Source organism: Phalacrocorax carbo, chromosome 4 (genome assembly GCF_963921805.1).
Source record: "Phalacrocorax carbo chromosome 4, bPhaCar2.1, whole genome shotgun sequence".
Taxonomy (NCBI): Eukaryota; Metazoa; Chordata; class Aves; order Suliformes; family Phalacrocoracidae; genus Phalacrocorax; species Phalacrocorax carbo.
Genome location: NC_087516.1, coordinates 4,522,073 through 4,547,220, shown reverse-complemented (window position 1 = coordinate 4,547,220; position 25,148 = coordinate 4,522,073). Strand labels below are relative to the sequence as shown.

The following is a 25,148-nucleotide window of genomic DNA, read 5'->3' as shown; positions in this document are numbered from 1 at the left end:
GATAAGGAATCAGACGTATGGCCAGGGATTTTCTATGCATACAAACGTATACAACATAGAACAAAGAGGAATAACAAATACACCTGCCAAAAAAGAGGCAAGTTTTCTGGAGGCAAAGTATTGATGAACTCAGGGTCCACTTAATAAATCATTTATTCCAAACTACGGCATGCAGGAAATTAATATCACATTTTATAGGAAGGTGGCTTGGGTTGTCGGTCAGAAACAAACCTAAGAAATCGTCAGAAGGAAATCCCACGTAACCCTCCCCACGACTGCTGCGCCCTCTGCGCTCTGACCCGTGTCATTCTTCCCCCAGTTTGCAGTTCAACAGGCAAACCAAGGAAATGCTGTATTTGCCCAGTTATAGCAAAAATTCATGTGCTGAGGAGATCCGGGTAGTCTTTAAAGAGGAAGAAATTAAACTGAGAGAAACCCTACGCCTATGAAGAGACAGTCGTCACGCACACCCTCCAACAGTCAAACAAAGATACAAATATTGCAATATTATTACAGGTGGGGTTTTTTATGTGGAGAAGGCACATTTCAAGGCACCTAAACTTTAATGAATTAAGACCGACATGTCCTCTATGTTGGAGTAACAGAGGTCCAGAAAGACTAAGCATTATATCAACATGCAAAATCAGTCATAAAGGGCAAATAACTTTACTTCCAGGCCTGTGACTTAACCACTAGTCATTCCTTCCCCCTAGGATAAATAGCAAAGAAAGAAGCAAATATAATTTATAGAACTCTCCTGAATATTTACATACTTTATGAGGCTGAAACATTTGAATTTACATGTGGAAAAAACAGTGTTTCCTGAGTAGGTATCCAGTATTTCTAAAGGCAAAGACAGGGGAAAAAATGGAAAATGCAGAGGAAAAAAAAAATCTGATAGAAATTTAGAATTTATTAGAAATAATAATGATTTTAAAGGATTATATGAGACACCAAGAAAATTTTCTTAGAAGTTGAGTGAAGTAACGCTGGATCAACTTAAATTTTCTTATGTGGACTGACAAGGATGGCAAGAGGGATGTGGAAGATACAATACCTCCGGCTGAACTGATGGTTTGGAAGTTGTCAGCCCTCATGACCCCAAGGAAATGGGGCTACTGATATAATCATCTCCGGCAAATCATTTAAACCTGTGACTAAATTCCACTGCAACCTAACAGACTCTTAATTTTAAATGTTTATAAGATGTACTGGGACCTGAGAAGCAAAAAAGGATGAACAACATTAAAAAGCACCACCACCACCACCACCACCACCACAGTTGTGAAGACAATTGTTTCTGTTTTAATTCTAAATCTGGTCATTCTAGATTTTAAAACTCCCCAAAACTTTGGTCACATGACAATATACTACCATTGTTACCAAAGTTATATTTACTACTATATACAGGTTATCATTATTTTCTGAAAATATATTGGTTTTAATCATTCTTACAAACTGCTTCATAGCAGCTGAAAATAAATGCATAAGAATTATCTTTAATACTTCTTGAAATGCCAGACATATAAAATGTAAAACAGCAGGTTGAATATATTCTAGTGGAACGTAGACAAGGGAATAGAAAGAACTTTATATTGCATATGTGTGAACAGAACTGTGTGTCAAGTCTATTGACATCTTTCATTAACCTGATTCCACCTCCATTTTCCTTGTAATTAATTTCTCACAGGTCTCCTAAATATTTCATAAGCCTACCCATATTGACATACACCCAATATATTGACATATATTGGGCCCCTCGGGACAAGAAGGGCCTTGAGGGGCTGGAGCGTGTCCAGAGAAGGGCAGCGGGGCTGGGGCAGGGTCTGGAGCACAAGTGTGCTGGGGGGCGGCTGAGGGGGCTGGGGGGGTTTAGCCTGGAGCAGAGGGGGCTGAGGGGAGCCCTTCTCGCTCTCTGCAGCTGCCTGAGAGGGGCTGGAGTGAGGGGGGGGTCGGTCTCTGCTCCCGAGTCACCAGTGACAGGACGAGAGGGAACGGCCTCAGGCTGCGTCAGGGGAGGTTTAGGTTGGAGATGAGGGAAAATGCCTTCCCTGCCAGAGCGGTCAGGCCCTGGCACAGGCTGCCCAGAGAGGTGGGGGAGTCACCGTCCATGGGGGGGTTCAAAAAAACATGTAGACGCAGCACTTCAGGGCACGGTTTAGGAGCCCTGGATGTGTTGGGTTGGCGGTTGGACTTGATGGTCCTAGAGGTCTTTTCCAACCTTGATGATTCGGTGATTCTATCCCTATATACACTTTAAAAAAAATACAAGCCTTTTATACCTGTCTCTTTCAGATGGGATTTGGAATTTTTCTTTTTCTTTGAAAAATTCACAGAATTTTGAGAAGGGAAATGGGAGTTGTTCTTCCCATTTTATGTTAGTGACCAACAAAAAACAAAACAAAGCAAAAAAAAACACCCAAAACACCCCCAAAAATATTGCTCTTGGAAAGGTTTTTCAGAGAAAAAACCAAAAGGGTGAGAAAGCCTTTGAAAAGGTAAACAATTCTGCCTCTTAAACCAGCTCTGCATGTGTGCAACTTAAACTAAAAATCATAAAAAATAAAAAAATACAGCCTTTGTCACTAAGCCTCTTCTCCAAAACTGGATCAGATGTACTTCTATCATTCATCTTACCTACTATTTAAAAACATCTAGCGACCAAGATTACAAAATCTTCATGGGCAATATATTCATGTAATAGAACCTGAATTAGAAGAGGTATTTTAGAATGCCACTAAATATATTATTTTTTAAAGCTCAATTCCTGTGGATAGAGCGTACTCCTGCTGAAAAAAAGCATACCAATCCCTGGCTTGCTTTCTGTTTGGCTTCCTTAGGAATTCCTAATAAGAAAAGAGGTTGTGGGATATAAAATATAGAAAAAACTTTTAAAAATTATCATGAGCAGTTGAGAACCAAATGCCTTATTTAGCAGTCCAAATCACAGTATCCAAAGTAACACCAACGGGAATATTAAGTGGATTAGGCAGGATAAACATGGAAATAGGAAGACGGAGCTCCTTCATGTTTTATCACACCTACACAAGGTGGGTTGCTCTGCAAAATATTACCCAAAAACTACTTTATGAGACATTAAGGCCTACAGAGTTTTTTTATCTACATAAATGGGATAACACACCTGTCGCCCCTGCACCCTTCATCTAATATCATTTGGAGGGTGAAGTTGGAGAACTTGTTAGCTTCACAACCAGCTACCTTCCGAGATGTCTGGACTGGAACAAGTATGGGACAAGACTATGCAGCCTGTTGCAATGTTTGCAGGGAAGTTCACCTTCACTCCTCAAGTTACGGAAATACGAAATGCATGGATTCCAGTAAGGAGCTTGCCTAGATTTAAACAGTTCCTTAAAAACACAGTTTACTTAATAATGGCATAACAATAAAGGGATAATCAGGAAGAGAATTCAGTGAGGCATTGGAATGTAACATGATTTAGACCCTTTTTTCCCAACCCTTCAGGGCAATCACTGGGCTCCATTAATTGTATAGAGATAGAAATGAAAGTGAGAAAATAAGTTGTCGCATGCAGGCACTTGGTTGGATTTACTGGCAGTCTAGAAAATTTCCGCCCTAACTTGGAGGGAAGTATCTTGTCAGAAACATCACTCAACTTAATATAGCAATTCAGCCTTAGATTCCAAAAACTTCCTGTGCTTCATTTATATTTGAACAGAGATACAAAACTCTTCTCACAACATAATCGTCCAGCTTTCAAGACAAAGAGCATGTAGGAGGCACCTATAAAATGTTCTCTAGTAGACACTACTAGGGAAAAGCTATCAGCACTGTGGTTCAGAAAGAGTATTTCCTCCCATAAATATTAATTCAGCAAATTTAAAAATCTATTGGTCCCAACAGATGAAACACCACAGGGCCGCGTAAATTTACTACCACCAGAACCTGAAGCCAAGACAAATTGTTCGCATATTTGTCATTTCCAAGCCATAAAGTCCTACTGTCTCACAGGGCTTTTCCATTTGTTTCTGATGGAAAACATCAGCATGGTTCTCTGGATCTGCTAAGAGAAACAAAGCAAACACTGAACACTGATTTGCAAAACCAGAAATTACAGGAATGAAAAAAATAAATCAAAACTCACTTGTGCAATTGTAAGCAGTGCAGCATTTCTGTAAAACTAGCAAGAAATTCTGGGGAAACCCAGTCCACGTCGGAAAAAAAAAAAAGAGTCAGAACGTTCCTTAAAAGGTGGCCCAAGTTGCTTTGTAGGTAACAGACCGTGATTTATGTACAGTCGTGAGAAGTCGAGGCATTCAGGAGGGATGCATAAACGTAAAGAAACCTAAACTGGCTGAGAAGCAATGCTGTGACACATCATAAAACATTTGCCCATCCTATTCTTCCAGTAATAACACTGTGCTTCTGCTTGTTTCTTCCAAGTTAGGAAAGACAAAACTGCTCATACAGCCTCTCAAAAAGCTAAATGAATAGTAAAATAGCTTATCTCCAGCGTGAAATAGTCGGAAGCTTTAAACAAGCCATTGTCCTCTAAAAAATATTTGGAAAGCTAGGAACTCAGCAATGGTGCAACGGCAAAACTGTCCTGCTGACAGTCATGCCTCAGTCAGTCGATCCTGATGACCCAGCAGACAGTCGCTTGTCACTCACCCCCGATCACTCATCTCAGGACGGCCACAGACATTTCTCTGTCTCCTAACTGTAAGTTACTGCTCACTGTCACCCAGATTAACCTTACGCGAGTCAGCACCCAAAGTGAAACGTACACAAGAATTATTACTTTTCTCTTAAATCTGAATTCAGATGGAGCTGTTCAATATGGAAGCTGACAATGTCTTGAGAGTTCACAGACTTTTATTTGCTATCAGGTTTTTCGTTCTCCAATCAAGCACAATAACTTCAGCTCTCTGTTAAGGACATTTCCTTTTCATGTACTGAAGTACTATAACTTTACTTTGAGCAATTCAAATTCTTCACTGATATTTGTGAAGAAAGACTGCCTGTAGATTTGTGTCTTCTCGTTCATTCTTCTTACATTTTGCATTTTCAAGATATGACATTTTCTTCTCCGTAGGAAACAGGAATTAGAGCCTATTGCATCTCGGTTATGCTGAGAGACATCAGGAATGGGTAGTAACTTCAGAGAGCGAGATTACTAAGAGCAAACACTAAGCAATGTTATTCCTATGGTAATATCAGTAAAATAGCAACAAAAATAAAAAAACCTAGCCTGCAGTGCTCTGGTCCTCATGGCTGTATATTAAATCGACAGTGGTAATACAAGGACTTCATAAAGGACTGTTCATTCCACTTGGATAAATAGAAATATTCCCTATCCCAAAACCCAACTCCACTAAAAATAAACCCCAAGCTCTTCTGAAATGTTGGCAGTGGCTGGGAGCCGGAGCAGTGGGTGAGAGGAAAAGGAAGGCATAAGAATGAAGGTTGCCTTAATAAAGAGTCCCAAGGTCTAAGAAGATAATCTTGTATTTGAACAAGACAGAAAATGCCTTTTCAAATGCAGACTTGAATTAATGCCAAGCCACTATTCAAGTGATTACAGGGGTCTTTAATGGTCATAGTTACTCACTTGTCAACTGTTTTCTGAATTTCTCTTTACGATATACCCCAGCAACCCAAAATTCAGTCTTTCTCCACTTGGCACAGAAACCGATAATGTCAGAGAGAATTTACGGCATCCTTTTTAAAGCATATTTTTCTAAAAATATAATTTTCTTCCTTTCTTATCCTAATCAGATACCAACACAGCAGCATCCTTATGCTGGCTAGAAAGGGTGCCCAGCGTTGGGTTACAGGAGTTTGGCAGTGTGCTTCTAATCCAGGAGTCTAGGTTTAAGAGCTGGGACTCCCCGGTTTCTAGGATTTTTGCTCCCTGACAGCCTGCAATACAAATCATGGCGGATCCAGGAAAGTAAACCAGCAGGAAACTAGACCACAATCAGAACTAACCATCTGTTAAATAATTTGTTAATTTAGAGAAATGGAAAACAATTGTATTAAAAGCTTCTGTGGAGCTGTATTTAGTTCTTCTCTGCAGGACGGAAGTCTAAAAATGTAATTTTATTTTGAAATAAATGATGGGATTTATCACACAAACATAGAATCTGAAAAAAAAACAACCTACAAATGTTCTTTAAGAGATGGAAAAAAAGTCATATGACCCAGCAGACTGAGGTTTCTCCTGCTCCCGCTTCCCAGAAATAAAAGATTTAAAAGTTCATCTGAGTTCAGCATAGAAATAATAGATACCATGCTGGGAAAATATTTTGACAGATTACCGATAAGACAAATGAAAGTAATACATATTACCAGCTACACAAATAATAATGAAACACTTTATATCTCATCTCCATCGAAGTTCTTGCAGAGGGCTTATGTACTGTGAGGCTCCAGTCAATGCAATATACTATGCAAATGCATAATTATTCACAAAACTGGTAAAGATCCCAGGGACTAATTTTCCTGCAGCAATAATAATTCAAAAACCGCCCACAGCAATAATTGCTTAAGTAATCTCTGAATTGGGACCAGAACATCTGAATATTTGTGAAGACAGCTTGAAAAATAGAAACTTTAAAAAAATCTTGTTTGACACGTAGGAAGTGGAACAAACCAACTATCTGAGGAGAAGCAAGGAGGAACCGAAACACACCTCTCCAACCAGGTCTTTTCACAGTCCTCTAAATGCATCTGTCACTTTTCCTAAAACCTTTATAACAGAAAATAATACAACTGCAAAACCAGCATTATTTTTATTCATCTGCATTGCAATCTGCCCTATCCTCCTTTGTACAGTATTTTTTTACATATTTTTCTTTGGTTGCCAATATTTTCAAAGTGAACATCTGCAGTTTTTTTTTTACACTCGTATCCCTGTGCCTCACCTCTTGAAGCTTGGTGGCACCAAATGATGAGATGACCTGTGGCATCTGCCCATCTAGTTTTCTGAAGTGCAAAACAGCTTTAACTTACTTTGGTAAAACTCTGGATAATACACAGAGAGGTCTTACCCCTGGAGTATAAGAAAGAACATCATTATCTTCTCGCTAGTCTGCGATGGACCCATAAAAACCGGGTGGATGAATGGGGAAAACAACATTGTGATGTGTGTTAAATTTTCCCTTCCCATATAGCAGAGAATATTGATCCGCTGAAGTCTGTTAAAGCGCCTAGCGATGAAACAGATCTCGGGCAGGGAATATACCAGGAGATATGATGGATGTACTTAAAAAGCCCCGCAGGAGCACAGAAGATAAGACATGTGCCTCTCTACAGGCGACTTTGTAAGAAAGAGGTGGGCACAGGGGGATGCTCTGGAGGCGGAGGAGGTTTTCCAATACATCTTATACTACTTAAAAGGCAGAAGTTCTACATTGTTCAGTTGTAAGCTATTTTTTTTTCTTGCACAGAAAACCTGGGAAAACCCCTTTTTCTCCCTGTATTGCCTTCAGCATTCATCATTCGAAATGCTAGACGGTACGCAGCATCACACAGCTGAACCTGTATTTCATACAGCTGCCTGTAAACCTTCCAGTTTCCCATTCGCGCTCCAGTACCCTCCACTGCTGCAAAAGCAAAAGATACGTGACGCTTCAAGAACGATGCCTCCATTCTGAGTATGTTCTCTTGCACCTGATATTGTACTTAGCTTCTATGAAAATTTAATGTAAGACAGAGCACAAACCGCAAGCAATTCATAATGAGACTTGCAGTGTAAATATCCAACAGGTAAAAGGGAATACAGAATCTAATTAACAAAGGAAAAATGGAAATGTTCTTGTACACAAAAAGAAACACCCTGTGGAACCCAAATCATAGAAGTAGATAACGCGAAAGAAACAGTTTTAAGGTGGATAAGGATTGAACTGATATTGACTGTACAGCACCTTGCCAATACCCTGCAATTCATTTTCTGTATCCTTTAAATATGGCCACAAAATATTCCATTTGTTCTATGTTCTCTGAATCTCATAGTAAGCATCCAAATCAATATGCATATTTGATCAACAATCATCAGCTGAAAATGATCTGTCATTTTCCAGACATCAAACAGCATCAATGTCTTACCAAATTTCACCGGCTTTCCCACAAAAGCAGGACTGCAACAGTTTAAGGCTATGTGGGCAGAACATGTTAAAGACATCCATCTTCGCTGAATCACCCCAAAGCTAACGTGCTCTGACAGTCTAGCCACCTCTTGATCAGACTTACCGCTGTGTTTTACTCTTTTGAAAGTCATCCAAGCTTTTAAAAAAACTTTCCAAGTGCAATCTTTTGTCAAATGAACACACTTAGCATTATTGTGAACCCCAAAAGAATCCATCCCCATGTTTCAAGCAACAGCTTAAATACCAACACAAATTCTGCCGGGGTAGATAAATGGGTGAAATTCAGTGCCTAGATAGATGCCTAAACAGGAGCTGCCTACAAGCTAGGTGCCTAGTCTTTTATCCTCGTGAACAGGGATTTAGTTAGAATACCCAGAGGAGTCCAGAGTTATTCAGCTTATCCCATACTAGGTTATAACACCTAGTCATCTGAATGACCCTTCAGGTTCCTTTGGCAGTACTGATCTGATTGCCAGTATTGATCCGATCTCTGTCAATTATAACAGAGCTTATGCAACTGGGGCTCAAACGATTTGATAGAAGTAGGAACCTGGCCATTTTTTTCTTCCCTAGAGCACACGTGACATGGAAGCGGGGCCGGCAGGTCCTACACAAGACTCATGGTAGATCCAAGTGGTAGATTGAGGAGCCTCTGTTCAAATGAGCACTGGACCATTTAAACTGGTAGTTTAGAGCAGCATTAAGGCACCTGTCTTTAAGCAACTGAATCAAGGCCCCTGGTTTACCTGTTTGCACCTACGTACAGGAACCTAAATTTAACCTGTAAACTGAATCCCATCCCTTTTATCGGCTAAGATCAGCTTGGAAGACAACATTTAATGCAATATCACTCTCAAAATCTACCATGTCAGATGTGTTTAAATTAGAAATACTTCACTTTATGTCCCTTAAGTATATATTCAGTTCTTTACAATGTTTACTCAGTAGCTGTAAAAAATAGGTTAAATTGATTACATTTCAATATAAGGCAGGAAAACAAAAAATTATATGAATTGTGCAGCTCAGACTAATTAGAACAGAGAAAAAACTCTGAAAAGAAAAAAGGAGGAATACAAATGCAAATAAAACATATCGCGGTAACCATAAAAGCAGATGCTCACGCCATTATGTCTTTAAGTAAACACACTGAAACTACATTAGCCACCTTCAGTGTGGCCATAAATGCCTACAGTCACTTAAAACTCTCCTTCCTCTGTAAATGTGGTCAGAAATAAAATGTTTCTGGTCCAAGGGCAACTTGCATTGTGATCAAAAACCTGCGCACTTAAAACGAGGCACCGCAACAGAACAGGGAGCCACAATCCACAAGTTCTCAAAGTTGTTTTGAAAGACTTTTAACGAATTCACCTAACAGTAATAGCTCTACAAAGCAAGATTCTGTAGGAATCAATCCAGCAAGTCCTCGTCCACCACAGTCTCATCACTTGTTTAATGCTCCCTTCATAATTTCTAACCCATAACCAAACGGCATAGACTTTGCTTTCATTCATGGTACAAGAACCTTTCAACTCTAACCTCATAAAAACCAAAAAGCAAATAATGCGTGCTTTTAAATTCTGCACCATCAGAAACAGCTATTCCTTGAGGCAACTCTATTATGTGGAATAATACCTTAAAAATCCTCATAGTTAATTTTGAGCTGTACAGTACAAGGACTAAAGGCTGAAGTTTGTGCTATTGATACTGCACTGTATCGCTCTGCCTACTAACTATAACAGTACCAATGAAAATAACAACGTTAAAGGTTTATCCCTGAACAGACTCTTCAGCGTTATTTTTGATGATTCCAGCAAAACAGGATCAAAATGTGCCACCTGATTCTCTGGTAGCAATGACAGACAAGAAACAGCACAGTATAGGATGTTCAGTCTGATATCTCTTTGCAAACACTTCTGTTTTGAAAAAGGGTTTTGATTTTGCTTAGGACTCTTTCACACGCCCTCCAAAGGACCCAGTGGTAGTACTCGGGAATTTTAATACACAACGTGAGGTGGAGACAGTTCTCTGAATAAGTCACACAGAGCAAAGGTTATGCACTCCAGGTTAATACCATGCTGAACAATTTAACACCTCTTGAAACCCTACACAGATAGCCGTATTTAAGATACCGCAAGTACATTTCTTTGTGTGAACAGTAATAGTACTAAACTCACTACTTTTAGAGCAACTGAATATTTAATAGCTCCAACAGCAAGCAAAGACCTTCAATAGTTTAACCCACACAGCAAACAGACAAGCTCACATGAATATCTACAGGTAACATCCTAATCAACAAACCCAATAATGACCATCATAAAGTGGAAATCACGGTGAAAATCACCCGTATTCACTCTCATTAAGAAAATAATACTAAGGCAGTTTCCCCCGTGTTTGCCCTTAGTTGTCATTGAAAAAGTGTTTCACCTCAGAAGGAATTATTATGTAAGAAGAAACTTTAATGCTAAAGCTACAGAGAGCATGGAGCTCCTTTGCAGGCCAACATTAAATCCCGTGAACTTTTAATTGTACCAAACTTCTTTCAAATATTTGCATATTAAAAGGTTAAATAATTCAAATAGCGGTAGCATTAAAAAGTTAAATAATTCAAATAGCAGTACCTTTACTCCTGGTATCAAGACGCATTATTGGTTTTGTTAATTATTAAAGTCATAGCATTAGCCTCAAAAAGGTTTAATCATCTCCTGAAAAAGTAGTAAGAGGGTATCACTTACATTATTCATATACTCGCTGAGCAGATCCTGCAGAGCCTGCCGCACGGCATTGCACTCGGCTACGATTCGCTCCCGGCGGTCGTCTCGCGTGCACGAGGAGTCTGCCATCAGCGCTGCCCCGCTGATGATACTCTCCAGCCTTTCCTCAAGAGATGGTCTGAAGCGGGCCTCGCTGAAAGTCATTGGGTCTAAAATAATTTTGTTCTAAAAAAAAACCAAAACAAAATACAAGCGGGAAAATTAGGAGCGTGCATGGGTCTTCAGGAGTTCTTCAACGTCTTATTTCAACAGCTTCATGGTGTTCTTCATCTTTCATACCAATAAGCTATCTATCAAAGTCCAAATCAATATTACAGAAATATCTGGTAGCCTTGAAATCCCAATATATACATAACATTTAAAATAATTATATGTAAAAATAATTCAGAACATGTAGTTATAAAAGACTACTGGCAAAAGCAGCACAACTGCTTCAGGTATGTATTTGGGAAGCCCATAGCGGAAAACAAACCACCACAAACGACGGTAGTATGCATACAGTATGTGCGTGCGTCCCTGAACGTATGTATTATTGTATACATTTCACCTTGAAGTAAACTAATATTCTTCTTTCCTGAATCTTCTGAAAATGTCTGGGGTATTCAGGAAATTCATATGAAAGCTGCAAGTTATTTATGACTGAAAAGAAGGTGGAATATTATCTGTTAACTAATTCCTTCATTTTCATTATTTTTGTTGGTAGGCTACACTGCAGACATGCTACCAGATTACCTCAGTATTAAATGAAAAAAATTGAGGAAATTGTCATTAACGCTGTAAGAAAATCATTATTACATAATCACACTTAGACAAAAATGTGGAATATCTCAGATTCCCATTCTGTAGGGGATGTTTCAAAAGCCTTTTTCTAAAATCTTTTGCAAGTTTTTGTGTTTCTTTTTGTATCAGGAAAAAGTGCTGGATTACTAAACTAAAAAGAGACCACTACAGGAAGACAGCCTTAGAACTTCTTTAATTTGTCACGTTGCCTGCTCGTTAGCAAAGTATCTTCATTCCACTAGAAAAAAAAATATTTTCAAAGACTGTTTTCTATTAAAGACAATAATTTTAATTCCTAAATTATGATCACTGCTAAACACTTGCGGACTTTATATATCAAACTTATTACCAAATTTCAAATAGGGCTAAACCACATAGATTCTACCCCTATCAGTGTACAACCTGGTGTAAAATGATGAGGTTTGAGTCACTGCTAGATTATATTCTGACTTGCTTTTCTCCTTTTGCAGTTCAAGGTAACAAACACCAAAAGCAATAATTGCCTGCCCCCACTTGCCGGCACAGTAACGGCACCACGTAATTCGGTAACCTTTTGCCGCAATCATGCAAAGACCTTTCATCATTGCGTATTGTCTAAAAATGCGCTGTAAACTGTGCGCTTCTTATTTTAGAAGAAAATAAATCATGAAATAGGAATGAAAAAGTTAAAAGTACTCTGTTTTCTAATAACCACACCTATTTTAAAGCACGTAGGATTTTTGCTAATGAACCATTTCAATTTTCACAACATTTTGATAACTTCATGATTAGTCTATTTCCCTTAATATCCAAGAGCAATCAACAAGCACAAGCCAAATGATATGGTTAATGTGAAAAAACACAACGCAGTGTATTAAAATGTAAATCAGGATTTAGGGACATGATGCATAATCAACATCTGCCTTTCACATTGCATCCTATCAGTTTATTACAAATCAGAACATCCTCAAATGAACTTATTCGAGGCTAAATTCCGATTCCATGTGAACATGTTTTCTTTAATTCAGCAGGACAAGGCTTTTACAAAAGATCTGCTTATTTCTCAATAAAACTTCCAATTAACTCCCCACACAAAAACCATAACTCTCACTACTGTCCAGAGAAAGAAGATCAAGCCCTGAGAAATCTATAGCTTAACTGAATGCATAGCAGTGAAATAGTAATAAACATACGGTTGTCAGGAAATTTACAAAGATTCACCATTTAATAAAAAGGAAAAATAGAAGAATTTGAACCAGACAGCATATTGTTCCAGCACCAGGAACTGCTGACTGAGGAGAAACGAACGCAGCTTTACGCAGAATGGGAAATAATGCCTCACGTGTATCTTCTGGGCTCTGCCTTTCCCAGCAGTAAGCAGAGCGGGTTTGCAAGCACTGAAATTAGAAATGACTTCTCTTCGAGTCAGGTCTGTGCATATTTATGTAGCTGTGCTTTTCAGTCAAATGCTAACACTTGGGATTTTCAGAAGTCAGCTATATAAATTCATCTTCACAACAGCACATTTAATTTAGTAGTAGCAAGACCAAAATCGCACCAAATGAACTATCTTAGCAATTTATGCCATTAGTAGGAAAAAAAATATTTTAAAAAATTAGCTGCATGTTTCACATTGGTTTTGGTGTTTCCTTATTAAAATCAGCTTGTATTTTTAAATGACTATTAAATGGTCATGTTAATGGTCATGTGGTGGGTTGTTTCTTCTTTTTTTCAAATGACCTTAAAAATGGCCATTAACAAAGACAGAAAGTGTTCTTCACTAGAGACTAGAGGATTTCCAACAGCCAACACACATTCTACTTGTAGCAAACCTCTTTCTCAATCCATAAACTCGGAGCAACATCCACAGTGCGATTTTCACATTGCAGTTACAACAATGTGACTGTTCCTTCCAGAAATGCCTCGCTCTTCTGCCTCTTCCTTACAGGTGTTAAGTTCTCGACCTACACGGCAAACTTCAAACAGCAGATCTTACACCTCTCAGCGAGTCATGAGTCACACTTTTCTTCTTAGAGGTTTCTGAAGACCCTGCACTCAGTCTATGAGACCCCAGGACCTACCAAGAATGAATTCCTAGAATATTTCCCTCCTTTTCAAGCCCTGAGAATGAACAATCTGCAGATCAAATACCTCCAATATCTCCGAGCACTGAAACCCAACTCACTGTTTTCACAAGCAGTTCTGTCATACTCCATGAATAAATTTAGGAAATCCCATACAGGCTACATGCAAATACCATTTACATTTTCAATAATAAAGTGTATATCATTGAGGGTGTATAATGAACCACGCCAGCTTTCCTCACTGTAAAACACAGAAAAGGCATATATTTGTGGGGTTTCTTTCTAAATAAGAAGAGATCTTTATGATGATCGAACCTTAGTTCATGAAGAACAAAAGCCACTGCACTGCACTCAGTAATTTTTCCTCCATATCCCACAAAACTTTTTGTTTATAATTAATTTCTAGGCTTAAGAAGTCAGTTAAATATTTGTTTAGGATATTCTGTTAATGACAATTCAGAATCACACAATAATTTAGGTTGGAATGAACTTCTCAAGGTTATCTGCTTTAAATGCTTCCTTAAAGCAGAGTCAACTTTGACATGAGGCTGGGTTGCTCAAGGCTTCATCCAGTCAAGATGAGATCTCCACCCATGGTGATTTTCCAGATCTCTCTGCTCCATGTTTCGGTGTTTGATCACCTTCATGGTGTGTTGGGTTTTTTTTATTCTCCCCAATATCCAAAAAGTGTATTGCTTCAATCAGCTTGTGCCAGTTGCCTCTCATCCCAATACCACGAACCTCAAAGTAGACTCTAGCTCCATTTTCTCTACACCCTCCTACCAGGCAGTTGAAGGCACCGACAAGATCCCTCCTCGAAGCCTTTTCTTCTGCAGTCCAAAAAATTCCCAGCTCTGCCAGCCCTTCCTGAATCGTCATGTCCTGCAGTCCCCTCATCCTCTTGCGGTCTCTGCATGATCTGCTCAAGTAAGTTAAAGTCTGCCTTGTGCTGGGAAGCCCGTCTGGATGTGGAACGCCTGACCCAGTTTCATACGTGCCAAATATGACACCAAGCTGAGTGGGGAAGGAGACACTCCAGAAGGGAGAGCTGCTCTGCAGGGAGATCTGGATAGGCTGGAGGAGTGGGCCAGCAAGAATCTTATGAAGTTCAACAAGGACAAGTGTAAGGTCTTGCACGTGGGAAAACATAATCCGGGAGTGCAGCACAGACTGGGATGCACCTGGCTGGAGAGCAGCTCTGTGGAAAGGGACCTGGGGGTCCTGGTGGACAGAAAGCTCAACATGAGCGAACAGTGGCTGCTGCGGCCAAGAAGGCCAACAGGGTGCTGGGTTGCATCAAAAAGGGCATCGCCAGCAGAGATAGAGAAGTCATTACCCCGGTCTACTCAGCGCTTGTCAGGCCACACCTGGAGCGCTGTGTGCAGTTCTGGTCCCCGCTGTACAAAAAGGATGTGGCCAGGCTGGAAGGGGTGCAGAGAAGGGCCACCAAGATGATCAGAGGACTGGGAAGCTGCCATACGAGGACAGGCTGGGAGAGCTGGGTTTGTTCAGCCTTGAGAAAAGGAGGCTCAGAGGGGATCTCATCCCCATGTACCAGTACTTAAGGGGCAGCTACAGAGAAGATGGAGGTTCCCTTTTTACATGGAGTCCCATGGAGAGGACAAGGGGGATGGACACAAGTTGCTCTTGGGGAGATTCTGATTGGACATGAGAGGGACATTTTTCATGATGAGGACAGTCACCGTTGGAATAATCTCCCCAGGGAAGAGGTTGACACGGCCACGTTGGACACCTTCGAGGGTCATCTGGACAGGGAGCTGGGCCATCTTGTCTAGACTGTGCTCTTCCTAGAGAGGTTGGACTAGATGATCCCTGAAGTCCCTTCCCACCTGGGATTCTGGGATTCTGTGAAATATAGGGGCAAAAATCACTCTCCTGTGCCTTACGGCCTACAGTCTTACTAATGCAGCCTCGCAGGTGCCTGATCTGCATGGCTGTAAGGTGCACTGCTGACTCGGGGTGAACCTGCTGTCCACCATGAGCTTTAAATGCTTCCTTTTTTGCCCCCTGCTTTCTTAACCCTATCATCACACAAAATGACCAGAACTAACTTTTGTGCCTCTCTTAATTCACTTTCGTAACAAGAAACACTGCCTGGAAAGAAAACCTTAGAGATCCTAAGGAAAGAAACAGAACAACTACGCATTGTTTAAAATACAATAACTAATGATGTTGCTACTTTCTGCCAAGTGGTTATAAATAAATTATATTTTAGGTGTTTATTTTACACTCTAAACATTTCGCAAATGTCTCACAAGAACAACAGGTTTTTGGGATTTGGGGAAAAGAAAATAGGGATGAGAACCTGCTCCACGACAGCTCTCGACATTTGGTTCCCAAAGAGACAATTCTTTTTGCTTGTGAAAGGTTTTACTCCATTTCAAAGAAAGCTTGGCATCTAAATGCAACTCAGACTATGAAGTTGATGCATCCGAAGTCCTTACACGTGTATTAACATTACGTTAAAAAGGAAATAACATCTTCTTGGAAGGAAGAAAAATAGTTGCCAGGAAATCTGGCTCAATAAATTCCTTCAGAAGTCTCAAGTCCCCATCACCTCTTGATAGCTCATTACCGAACAATGAATGGAAATGAATTGGAACATTTACGTTTCTAGTTAGTTAACTAAGATTAGAGCCATATATCAAGGCCTGACACCACAATTCAGGCCTTACAATGAAGCGTTTCAAGCCTCTTTACAACTGCAGACAGATTAGTGTAAACTTGTGTCCTCCCTACGAACGTACACCATTTTTGGCTTCAAGTTGCTGAAACAAAGTCCAAGGAAATTAATTTAAATATAATTGGAAACTTATTTGAAAACTGTTACATGTGATAATACCTTTTTTTAAAGCATATCATAGTTAACTGCTTTCTCTTATACTCTCCATTTTATTGAAATCATATAACGGTGTGTTCATCGAGTGGTTGCAAAGTTTTAATAGAGAATAAAAACTTTCAGAAAATAGAGCCCTTCATACTAATTAGTACTACAGACCACCTTTGTCCTGTTCAAAAGGGAATAAACTATCACAAACACTAATAAACTATAGGGCACCACTTCTGAAATGTAAAATATCAGACAAATTATTAATACTTCAACTAAAAATAGTGACAATAACCACGTACTTTACAGAAATGCATTATTTTATTATCGGAGAGCACATTATCAGTGAAACTTGGTGAAATTTATCTGGAATAGAATATCTTTTTCAACAATTCAAAAAAATATTTCAATTAAAAATAAAAGTAAACCAAAACATTAAATTAATCTTTTAAAACAATTTTACATCTCCAAAAGAACTATGATTACTGTAACACCTGTGTTTTCCAAATTAAGCGTGTGCTCTTGCAAAAACTTACTTATTATGTGCAGTGCCTTATTACTCAGGAAAAATCTGGTCCTCTACTCCTTTCCGTAAGTAGAAAGCCTTAAGGAAATTTCAGCAGCTCTTCACAAACACAGCTTTCTTTACTTTTTAAACACTTACGTAATGTTAATCATTGGGGAGGCTGGAGGGGGGAGGAAGTTCCAAAGTCAACGGATAGACTTTGACAGTGCTCAGCATTCTGGGAAGCTTGAAAAGGATGGCAAAAGTAATGATGACCTTTATTGGGCCCTTCAAATAATTTACTGTGCTCTGATCTTTGAAACAAACCCCCCAATTAAACAAAAGTTATTTCTGCTTGTAATTGAGTAAAAGTGAATTTTAAAAGAAACTATCAAATCATATAAAAGAAGTCCAATACCCGCTTCTTCTGTTCTAATGGGGAACAACCTTCTTATTTAAGAACAGTAACATTTTAAAAGCACTGATTAGGAACATACACACACACACAAGACCCAAACCAAAACTAAAAAAAAAAAAACCCACTTCATGGCCTTCTGTAGGGCTGTGGAAGGAAGGAAAGTTGAATGGATTTTTCAGACTCGTATTCTCAAAGACAGGAAAGGCATCTTTGAGGGCATAATGATACAGATGTGAATCCAATAAGAGATGCTATAAGGAAAAAAAATATAACCCAAACGTAAAGTTTGAAGAGTATTTGTATAAGACAATGTGGCAGCTGCAATCATCAGCGTCCAGCTGGAGCTCTGCAGGCGGAGGAGTTATCCTAGATAGAACCCAAATATCTTTCGAGTAGGAAACTTCTGTTTAACACAGTTTTACAAACATTTACACCTAAGACAATCCCAGTAAACACAGGTGAGGTATCCTGTACCACGGTAAGCAGCAGAGTACAGCAGAAGAGAAACGTTATTAGAATCTAGGGCTTTGGGTCCTTTATTGACTCTCTATTCATCTGTTGTGTGACTCTGGACAAATGATACCTTCCTTCCTCTACTTCTCTTTTTACACTTCATTAACTCGTCTGTTTAGCTTGTAACACCTTCAGGGCAGAGACCATTTCCTAACATGCTTCTCTGGTTTAGCACAATGAAAATACAATTTTTAAGGCAAATGCCACTGCAAAGTGGCAGAACAATATGTCAGAAGAAGAAACCAAAACCACAGTGACAAATGCCATTAAAAAAATCAAATTGATAAATGTCTTAGAGAAACGATGTCACAACCACAAGCCAGTATGAAAAACCGCCTCTGTGTAAAAAGCAGCACACAATATACGGAGGGACCCAGTTTTTCAGAACCACCTGGGAGACAAGTCTGTGTAAGTAAGAGTGTTCAGGGTGTTTCTGTGTCAGAAGTGCCTGACCAACCAGGAAATCAGTGCGCTCGCGGGTTTGGTTTATGTACGTGTGTCAGCGTCCCTCAAAGGGCTAACACGGTTGTTTCGTTCCTGTTCAGGGATAAATCAACTGTTTCCACCTGTCGCTGTGCTGTGTTTCACCGACAAACCGTACGGGTGTGAGGGGAAGGAATACAAACAGCGTGACAGTGCAACGCCCCGGGGGGGAGGAGGGTCCCCGTTCCTCTGCCTTTTCCAGCTCCCCAAAACGCACCCCTGCTCGCATCGCTCCAGCGCGGCAGCTTTCCGTGAGCTGGGCTGGTGCGTTAAAAGAATGGAGAACTAATTCAGAGAGACAAGGGAATATCGTTGCTTCTGGGCCAGCGGGACGACTGAATCCATAGCAGTTTGGTGACTATCACACTCGGGAGAAGCGCAGAGCCAGGAGCAGACGGCGTCGGAGCAGCCTCCAGCACTCCGCTCCTGACTGTTCTCTACACGGAACAGGCATGTTGTTTCCCAGAAATATCCATGGTGTTCACTTATCACATACTTGAGTTACACAAGCGTCTCGGAGGTGCTAAATAAACACCCTCAAAATAGTACCAAGTGTAGTCTAATGGGAAAATTTCACTCAGCGTTATTTTTGAGCTATTATATGTAACCTGACAAAATTTTAATATATTTTTGATTTAACAGCTCAGAAATTCATACTTCTTAGTAACAATGAAATAAGCAACCTATAATAAATTGAACAATAATGGAATAATTGCATTGCTACAGAAAACATATTTATCTATAGAAATGTTTATTAGGTCTTTTAAAAAGTGTGTTTCCTTTCTGTGTTTTTCTATTATCTCTAAGAAATTGGTTTGGATGAGGGTTCACTACAACAACTCCTTTGCAAAGAAGCCGGTTACCGTCCTACTACAAACAGGTTAAATGTATTTGACGGGAAAACACACAAAGCACCTGGCGTGTTGACACACAGCTTTTTCTGCCGTCAAAAGAAGTAGTAGCCATGTGGTATGATTAAACTTACAAACAGTATTTTTCCTTGCTAAATCTTTTTATAATACTAATTTACTACACAGGAGCATTTCGCGGAGGGGAAATAAAATTTAAAAGAAACCATCGAGAATCCCACTAGATGGTGCTGTTATACAGCAGATACAGACCAGCAGCACCCTTCTCGCTGCTCCATGTGAATGAAGGTAAGGGGTTCCTAAGGGCGCTTCCCTTTCCAGAGGTCGCATTTCTGCTCCGCATCTGATAGCAAAACCCTGCCACTGCCAGTGCTGCCCCTCACGCTCCGGAGCTGACACTTCACAGTAACATAAATGCGTTCCCACACATACACAAGCACAGATAAAACATTAACCGCAGCATGACACGAAGCCATCTACTAAGACTAAAAGTAGAATGAACTTCTGAAACAGGTGATGAAAACAATTTGAGTTTCTTGCTGCTAAACTACTCCCATTCTGCACAGAAAATTCTGTGGGGAAAAAAGACCCCAGAAGAAGCAGACAGAAGGGGTTGCAGTGGGCAGGAAAGTGCAGCGATGACTTGGGAAAAAAAAGCTTGTTCTGCCCCTTAGTGTCACCAGGACCCTGAAAATCTGCTGTGCTTATTCCTCTCTTAGAAGGATTCCAGCATCCTCAAACATATTTTTCTGCAAACAGGCAAGATTTCAGGAGTACCGCGACGTGCAGCGCTGCGCTGCTGCTCCCTCCTTTCTCAACACACGAGGGGCGACCGCTCTGCCCATCTTCCCCACTCAGGGGAGATCGAAGGAGTGCAGAAAGTGCCGAAGGATCCCACGCTACGGAGTAGGAGCTTTTGAAGCATCGGGATGCAGCCTTCACACGCGAAATGATGGACTCAGCACCATTCCAGTTTAAGAGCTACCTCAGCTGTACAAGGGGGAAAAATAAAACCAACCCTGTTTTTCATTCAAAGTCATATACGAGGTTATCTCAATTTGCAGCACACCTTCTCCAGTGCACACCAGCCCAGGTGCTCCTATTTAAATTCGATTTATAACTGCTGCTACACAGAAATAACCATTTGACTGTGCCTCCCCAGACAACAGAGCTCAACAAGCCTAGTTTCAAATTGCTGTGGGGGATGTGCAGTAGTATTTTTGAAATCGTTTCTTATGATTTCAGTGCTGAAACAAACACGTTTCCATTTTCATTTCGAAGCTCACATTTTGTCCTTTTGTCTCCAGCACCACAAATCACTTCTCTGAAGAACGTTTTTCACAAGTAAATTGTGATTCCGCAAATATTCTGTGAAATCCATCCTCAGGCTGAACATCTGCTATGGTTATTTGTCCAAAACCCAACATTTTAAAGGTAGTCACTTAATGATAGAGCATCCCTTGTGCCTGCTACCTTTATGCCACATTTTGACTGCTCTTAATTTTATTACAAAAAGAAGCATCCTTTTCTGTCGTTGTACCCAAGTAATAAGTCTTTTCAGCTTCTTTGTAATATTTTTTTTTCATTACACGCTTATTAAATCTTTCGCTCCATTTAAGGAGCACTGCATTCACTAGTCCTGATAATATTCCTGAAGGATTCTTAATATCTTTGAGAAATATGCTGTGATAGTGCCTTTAGTAAGGATGAACTTCATTTTCCAGCCTGGAGGAGAGCGATCAGTGCCATCAGCCACTTGGTTTCTCACCAGACATAGTCATCTCCCACATGGTAGACTTGCAGTGTTCAAAAACTTATTAAAGCTTCAGTTACCCTGCCTGGAATTTTTCTGTTCAAATCCTTCTCATAATAAAAAATTGTACCTTTTCAGTACCTCGGGACCTATCGCAAATATAGAAATACATTACGCACCAAAAACTATTTTAATCAGCTCTTTCTGTTCTCAACCAGACCAATTCCTCCATAAACCAAATTATTTTCATATTAATTCAAGGCTCAGAGCGATTTTGAAATCTGAGAGTAAAGGGGTGCCACACAGGCAGAGCAGTCCGAGATGTGGCATGGATGAATGCTGCTGGAAAGCGGCTTGGAAGGGAAACGGATGTGGACCCCCAGAGAAACAGAACGTCGCTGGAGCACTGAGGTAACATCGAGTGCAGGCCGCGTCTGTTTGGACTCACATATTAAAAAGTGAGCACTATATATAGATTTTATCAACTGTAATGTTGTTTTATTCCACTGATAGATACGGAACGCGCCAATTTATTATATACACAGCACATAAGCACAGAACTGACAGAGAAAGTCAGCTAAGCAGTCTCACCAGTGCCGATGTTTTCCTTCTGGAGCACTACAAAGGATGACAGGTATTTGGTTTTACCTTCAATGGAAATCAGGTTTTTTTGGTCCTTTTTTCCCTTTAGACATCTCCCCCTTGCTAAGTCACAGGCTTTATTCATTTGTTTTATCCTTGTCTCATAATTTATTGCGGACAATCCAAGGTTTGGTCCAGACATAGAAACACTCCTTTTTGTGGGTCTCAGGTGCGTGCGTAGTAAACTATTTGGTATTTACAAAACTGTTATGATTACCCTCTTTTGTCATATCAAAATCTAATGCAAAATATTTAGAATTGTTTAAAATGTGAAGTATTTTTGGGTGCCCTGTTTGAAACCCCTGGAATTTGAATTTCCGCAGTGGTTAGCACATCTGAAGTGCTGTCAGCACATCCCACTGACACAGCTATGGTTCTAGAAGCTAAGAAACCACAACCTCAGCCCTTATTTTGAATGGAGGCACTCCCCTGCTACTCGGAGATCCCTCTCCGTTCTGCCACGCAGAACACGTTCCCCTCCCTTTTGCCTCCAGCCCTTGCTGTGCTTTGCACCCATCACTCACTCGGTACCTATTTATCCAGTTACCAACCCGCATCGATAGATGCCATCTATCTTCACCTCAGCTTTCATCTAGCACAGATTTCCTGGCCTTTCTCACTTCATTTCTTCGCACTTGGCAATTTTACTCTTTTTATCCACCTCCCCACTGCTCTGCAGTTTGATGGGTAGGTCCGTGGCTCTCATGATGGCTGTGGGGAGAGCACAGAGGGCAACAGGTGAATCAGCCGCAGGACAACACAGCAGTGCCTCGGCAATCAGAATGGCTGAGACCTACGCAGGCTTACCAGACCAACGCTACCACTTCCTCAGCGCAAACAGTATTTTCTGAATTCACTGTAAGGTCTTTAACAAACCTCTCGATGGAACTCGGATAAATTTGGGCACGTTTCATGACAGAAGTCAAAGGTGCATCCTCAGTTGCTGTAAGAACCCAGAAATATACCAGATTTTACTAATACATTAAATTATTAATAAATTCAGGGATATCTGGATTTATAGTATCTAAAAATAAAGCAGGAACATTTAAGTTAAAGGACAAAAAAATGGGGCATTAAATGCATACTTTTTAATTTCACCAACTTCAAACAGTACTTTAAAGTAGAAAATCAGATAAGCAAGAGTTTTGTGAACTCTCTTCCTTTCTACATACATTATCAAGGAGAAGCAAGAAACTACAACTCTTTCCAAAACTTTGCTGCTAATAACTCACAGGTGACTTCACAGAAGTCCCCTTTGTACAGAGTATGACAATTAACATGACACCTATTTAAACACAATAGCTCAAGTACTTAAAATAGGTAGAATAATTATTTATATTACGTGAGGCGATACCTTGATTGAGAGGGTATTCAGACAATTTACACTGCAGTTATTTAAAACGTTCAGCCACAGAATGCTGATTCTGAAATTTGAAGTAATGAAGGCTAAAAAGTGTTAAATATTATGGAAAAACCTGTAAACTTATTGATAATATAGAATTACCTTGTCATGTAATACAAGGTTTAGTATGCACTTCATACCACAGACAAGTTGATCTCAATCAATATGACTTAGACTGTAAAATAAATATACTGTAAAATTATTTTCACTAGAAAATATAAACTTCCTTTTCCTTGCTGAAGTAATATATTGCCAGCTAAAAATCAAACTTTTTTCTCCACCACCTTTTTACCTATGACATAGTTTCACTAGTCGGGTAATTTGTCTTGCTTTTTTGCTTGTAACACACACAGGTAAATTCACAAACATCCCACTGTCGCAGCTATAAATCTCAGCTCTCCCTGGAGTTTAGGGAATGTCGGCTCTGTAGCAAGATTAGGTATGAATAAATCTCATTCAACAGCTAAGCAGTGAGGCAAAACAGGAAATATAGTTGGAAAGCAGATAAAGCAATAGTTTCCACCTTTGTATCCTTAGTAAGTCAGAGAAGAAAATTCTCATTTAATCTCTTAAAATTAGAGAAATTTCTCAGAAAAGACAGGCTCTTTTTCCACACGTAATTGTGAACAGACCGTGATAGTATGGCTATAATGCCTTATGTCCGCATTCATAATGCCTGCCGCATCACATAAAGTGGAAAAGACTTTACCTGAGGAGAAAAATGATGAAGAAATATTCTCGCAAAGAGGCGGGGGACAATATCAGATGTCTCGCATAGTCTTCACTGAATTTACTTTCACAATGCACAGCGACTCTCTTTGCATTGAACAGCAGCCTTTTCCAGAGAGCAGCAGTATCGTCAGCTGGTCACATGTTTGCTGTCACTGTCTGTCAAACCTCTGCTGTCCATAACACACAGCGTCCCACACAAAAGCCAGAGTGACAATCAGACCAAACAGCGATGGCGTTCTCAGGACCTTACCAATAAGGGACCTGTGAGCTGAGAAGGCCCTGAAAACCGTGCAGAATTCCTTAAATCTTGACCCACGATAATTTTACAGGAAAACTATAGATCTAGAAATATATATATATAAAAAAAGGTCAGTGCAGTCGATGCAGACAGTACCGTTTCATTTACTTGAAAAGCACGGTGGAACTGGAGTCAACCTCTGGGTCCTGCAGCGGTTCTGAACGGGTTTGCCCTCTGCTCGTCTCTTCCTACACCTATCCACACATCTTCTGCTGTCATGTTTGCACCTCTAACCCCATTTCCCTTTTACTATTATTTGTCTACTCATTTCTGCCTTTTCGCAACACCTTTCTTGATCCTGGAGCTTCCCTTGATCCTATAGTATTTACCCTTTCCACTACGGTCTCCAAAGCAGACCCGAGGACAGGCCGCCAGAGACACAGAAGGCAAGCCCAGCCCGCCACGGCATGAGATGAACCACCCGCACCACAGCTCTGCTTTCAGCCCTCAGTACAGCAGGGCTCAGTAGCTCCTGCGGGGGTATGCCAGATGCTTGTATCATAACGTGATGTATTAATCAAAGTGAAATGGACCCCATTCCCTAATTACAGTTTAAACAAACCTTTACCTAAAGTCAGAATGAAAGAGAAGAAAACCATACTTTTAGATAGTGTCTACAAGTATTTTTTTCTTCCCCACTTTTGAAAGAACAGTCCTCTAAGACAGGGACAAACCATAATATAAGACTGGCAATGAAAATATGAGTTAAACAACTAGCTGTTAGGAAAGTTGCTTAAGAAAAACTGTAGCTATTTCTGGAATAGAGGCTGCAACACTTTCCCTGCAGCTGAAGTGACCACTATCAACTATTTGAAAGATGCTTTTTCTGTATCTTTGATTAACATAATTTATGAGGAAGTTGAATATTAATGTTTCCAGGATGCTCAGCTCCATCACCGTCTTTATTTTACCGTCTTGACTTCCTGACTTGCCAGGCAAATA

General features: G+C 40.0%; 1 protein-coding gene across 3 annotated transcripts in view; it reads right to left on the bottom strand.

The window, feature by feature from the left end:
* CTNNA2 (catenin alpha 2) overlaps positions 1-25,148 on the bottom strand; it is a 522,290-nt gene that overhangs the window by 354,747 nt on the left and 142,395 nt on the right. For all 3 annotated transcript variants that reach the window (XM_064448881.1, XM_064448879.1, XM_064448880.1), the window contains exon 7: positions 10,862-11,065. In XM_064448881.1, the coding sequence (XP_064304951.1) occupies positions 10,862-11,065 (204 nt within the window). The remainder of the gene's footprint in view (positions 1-10,861; positions 11,066-25,148) is intronic.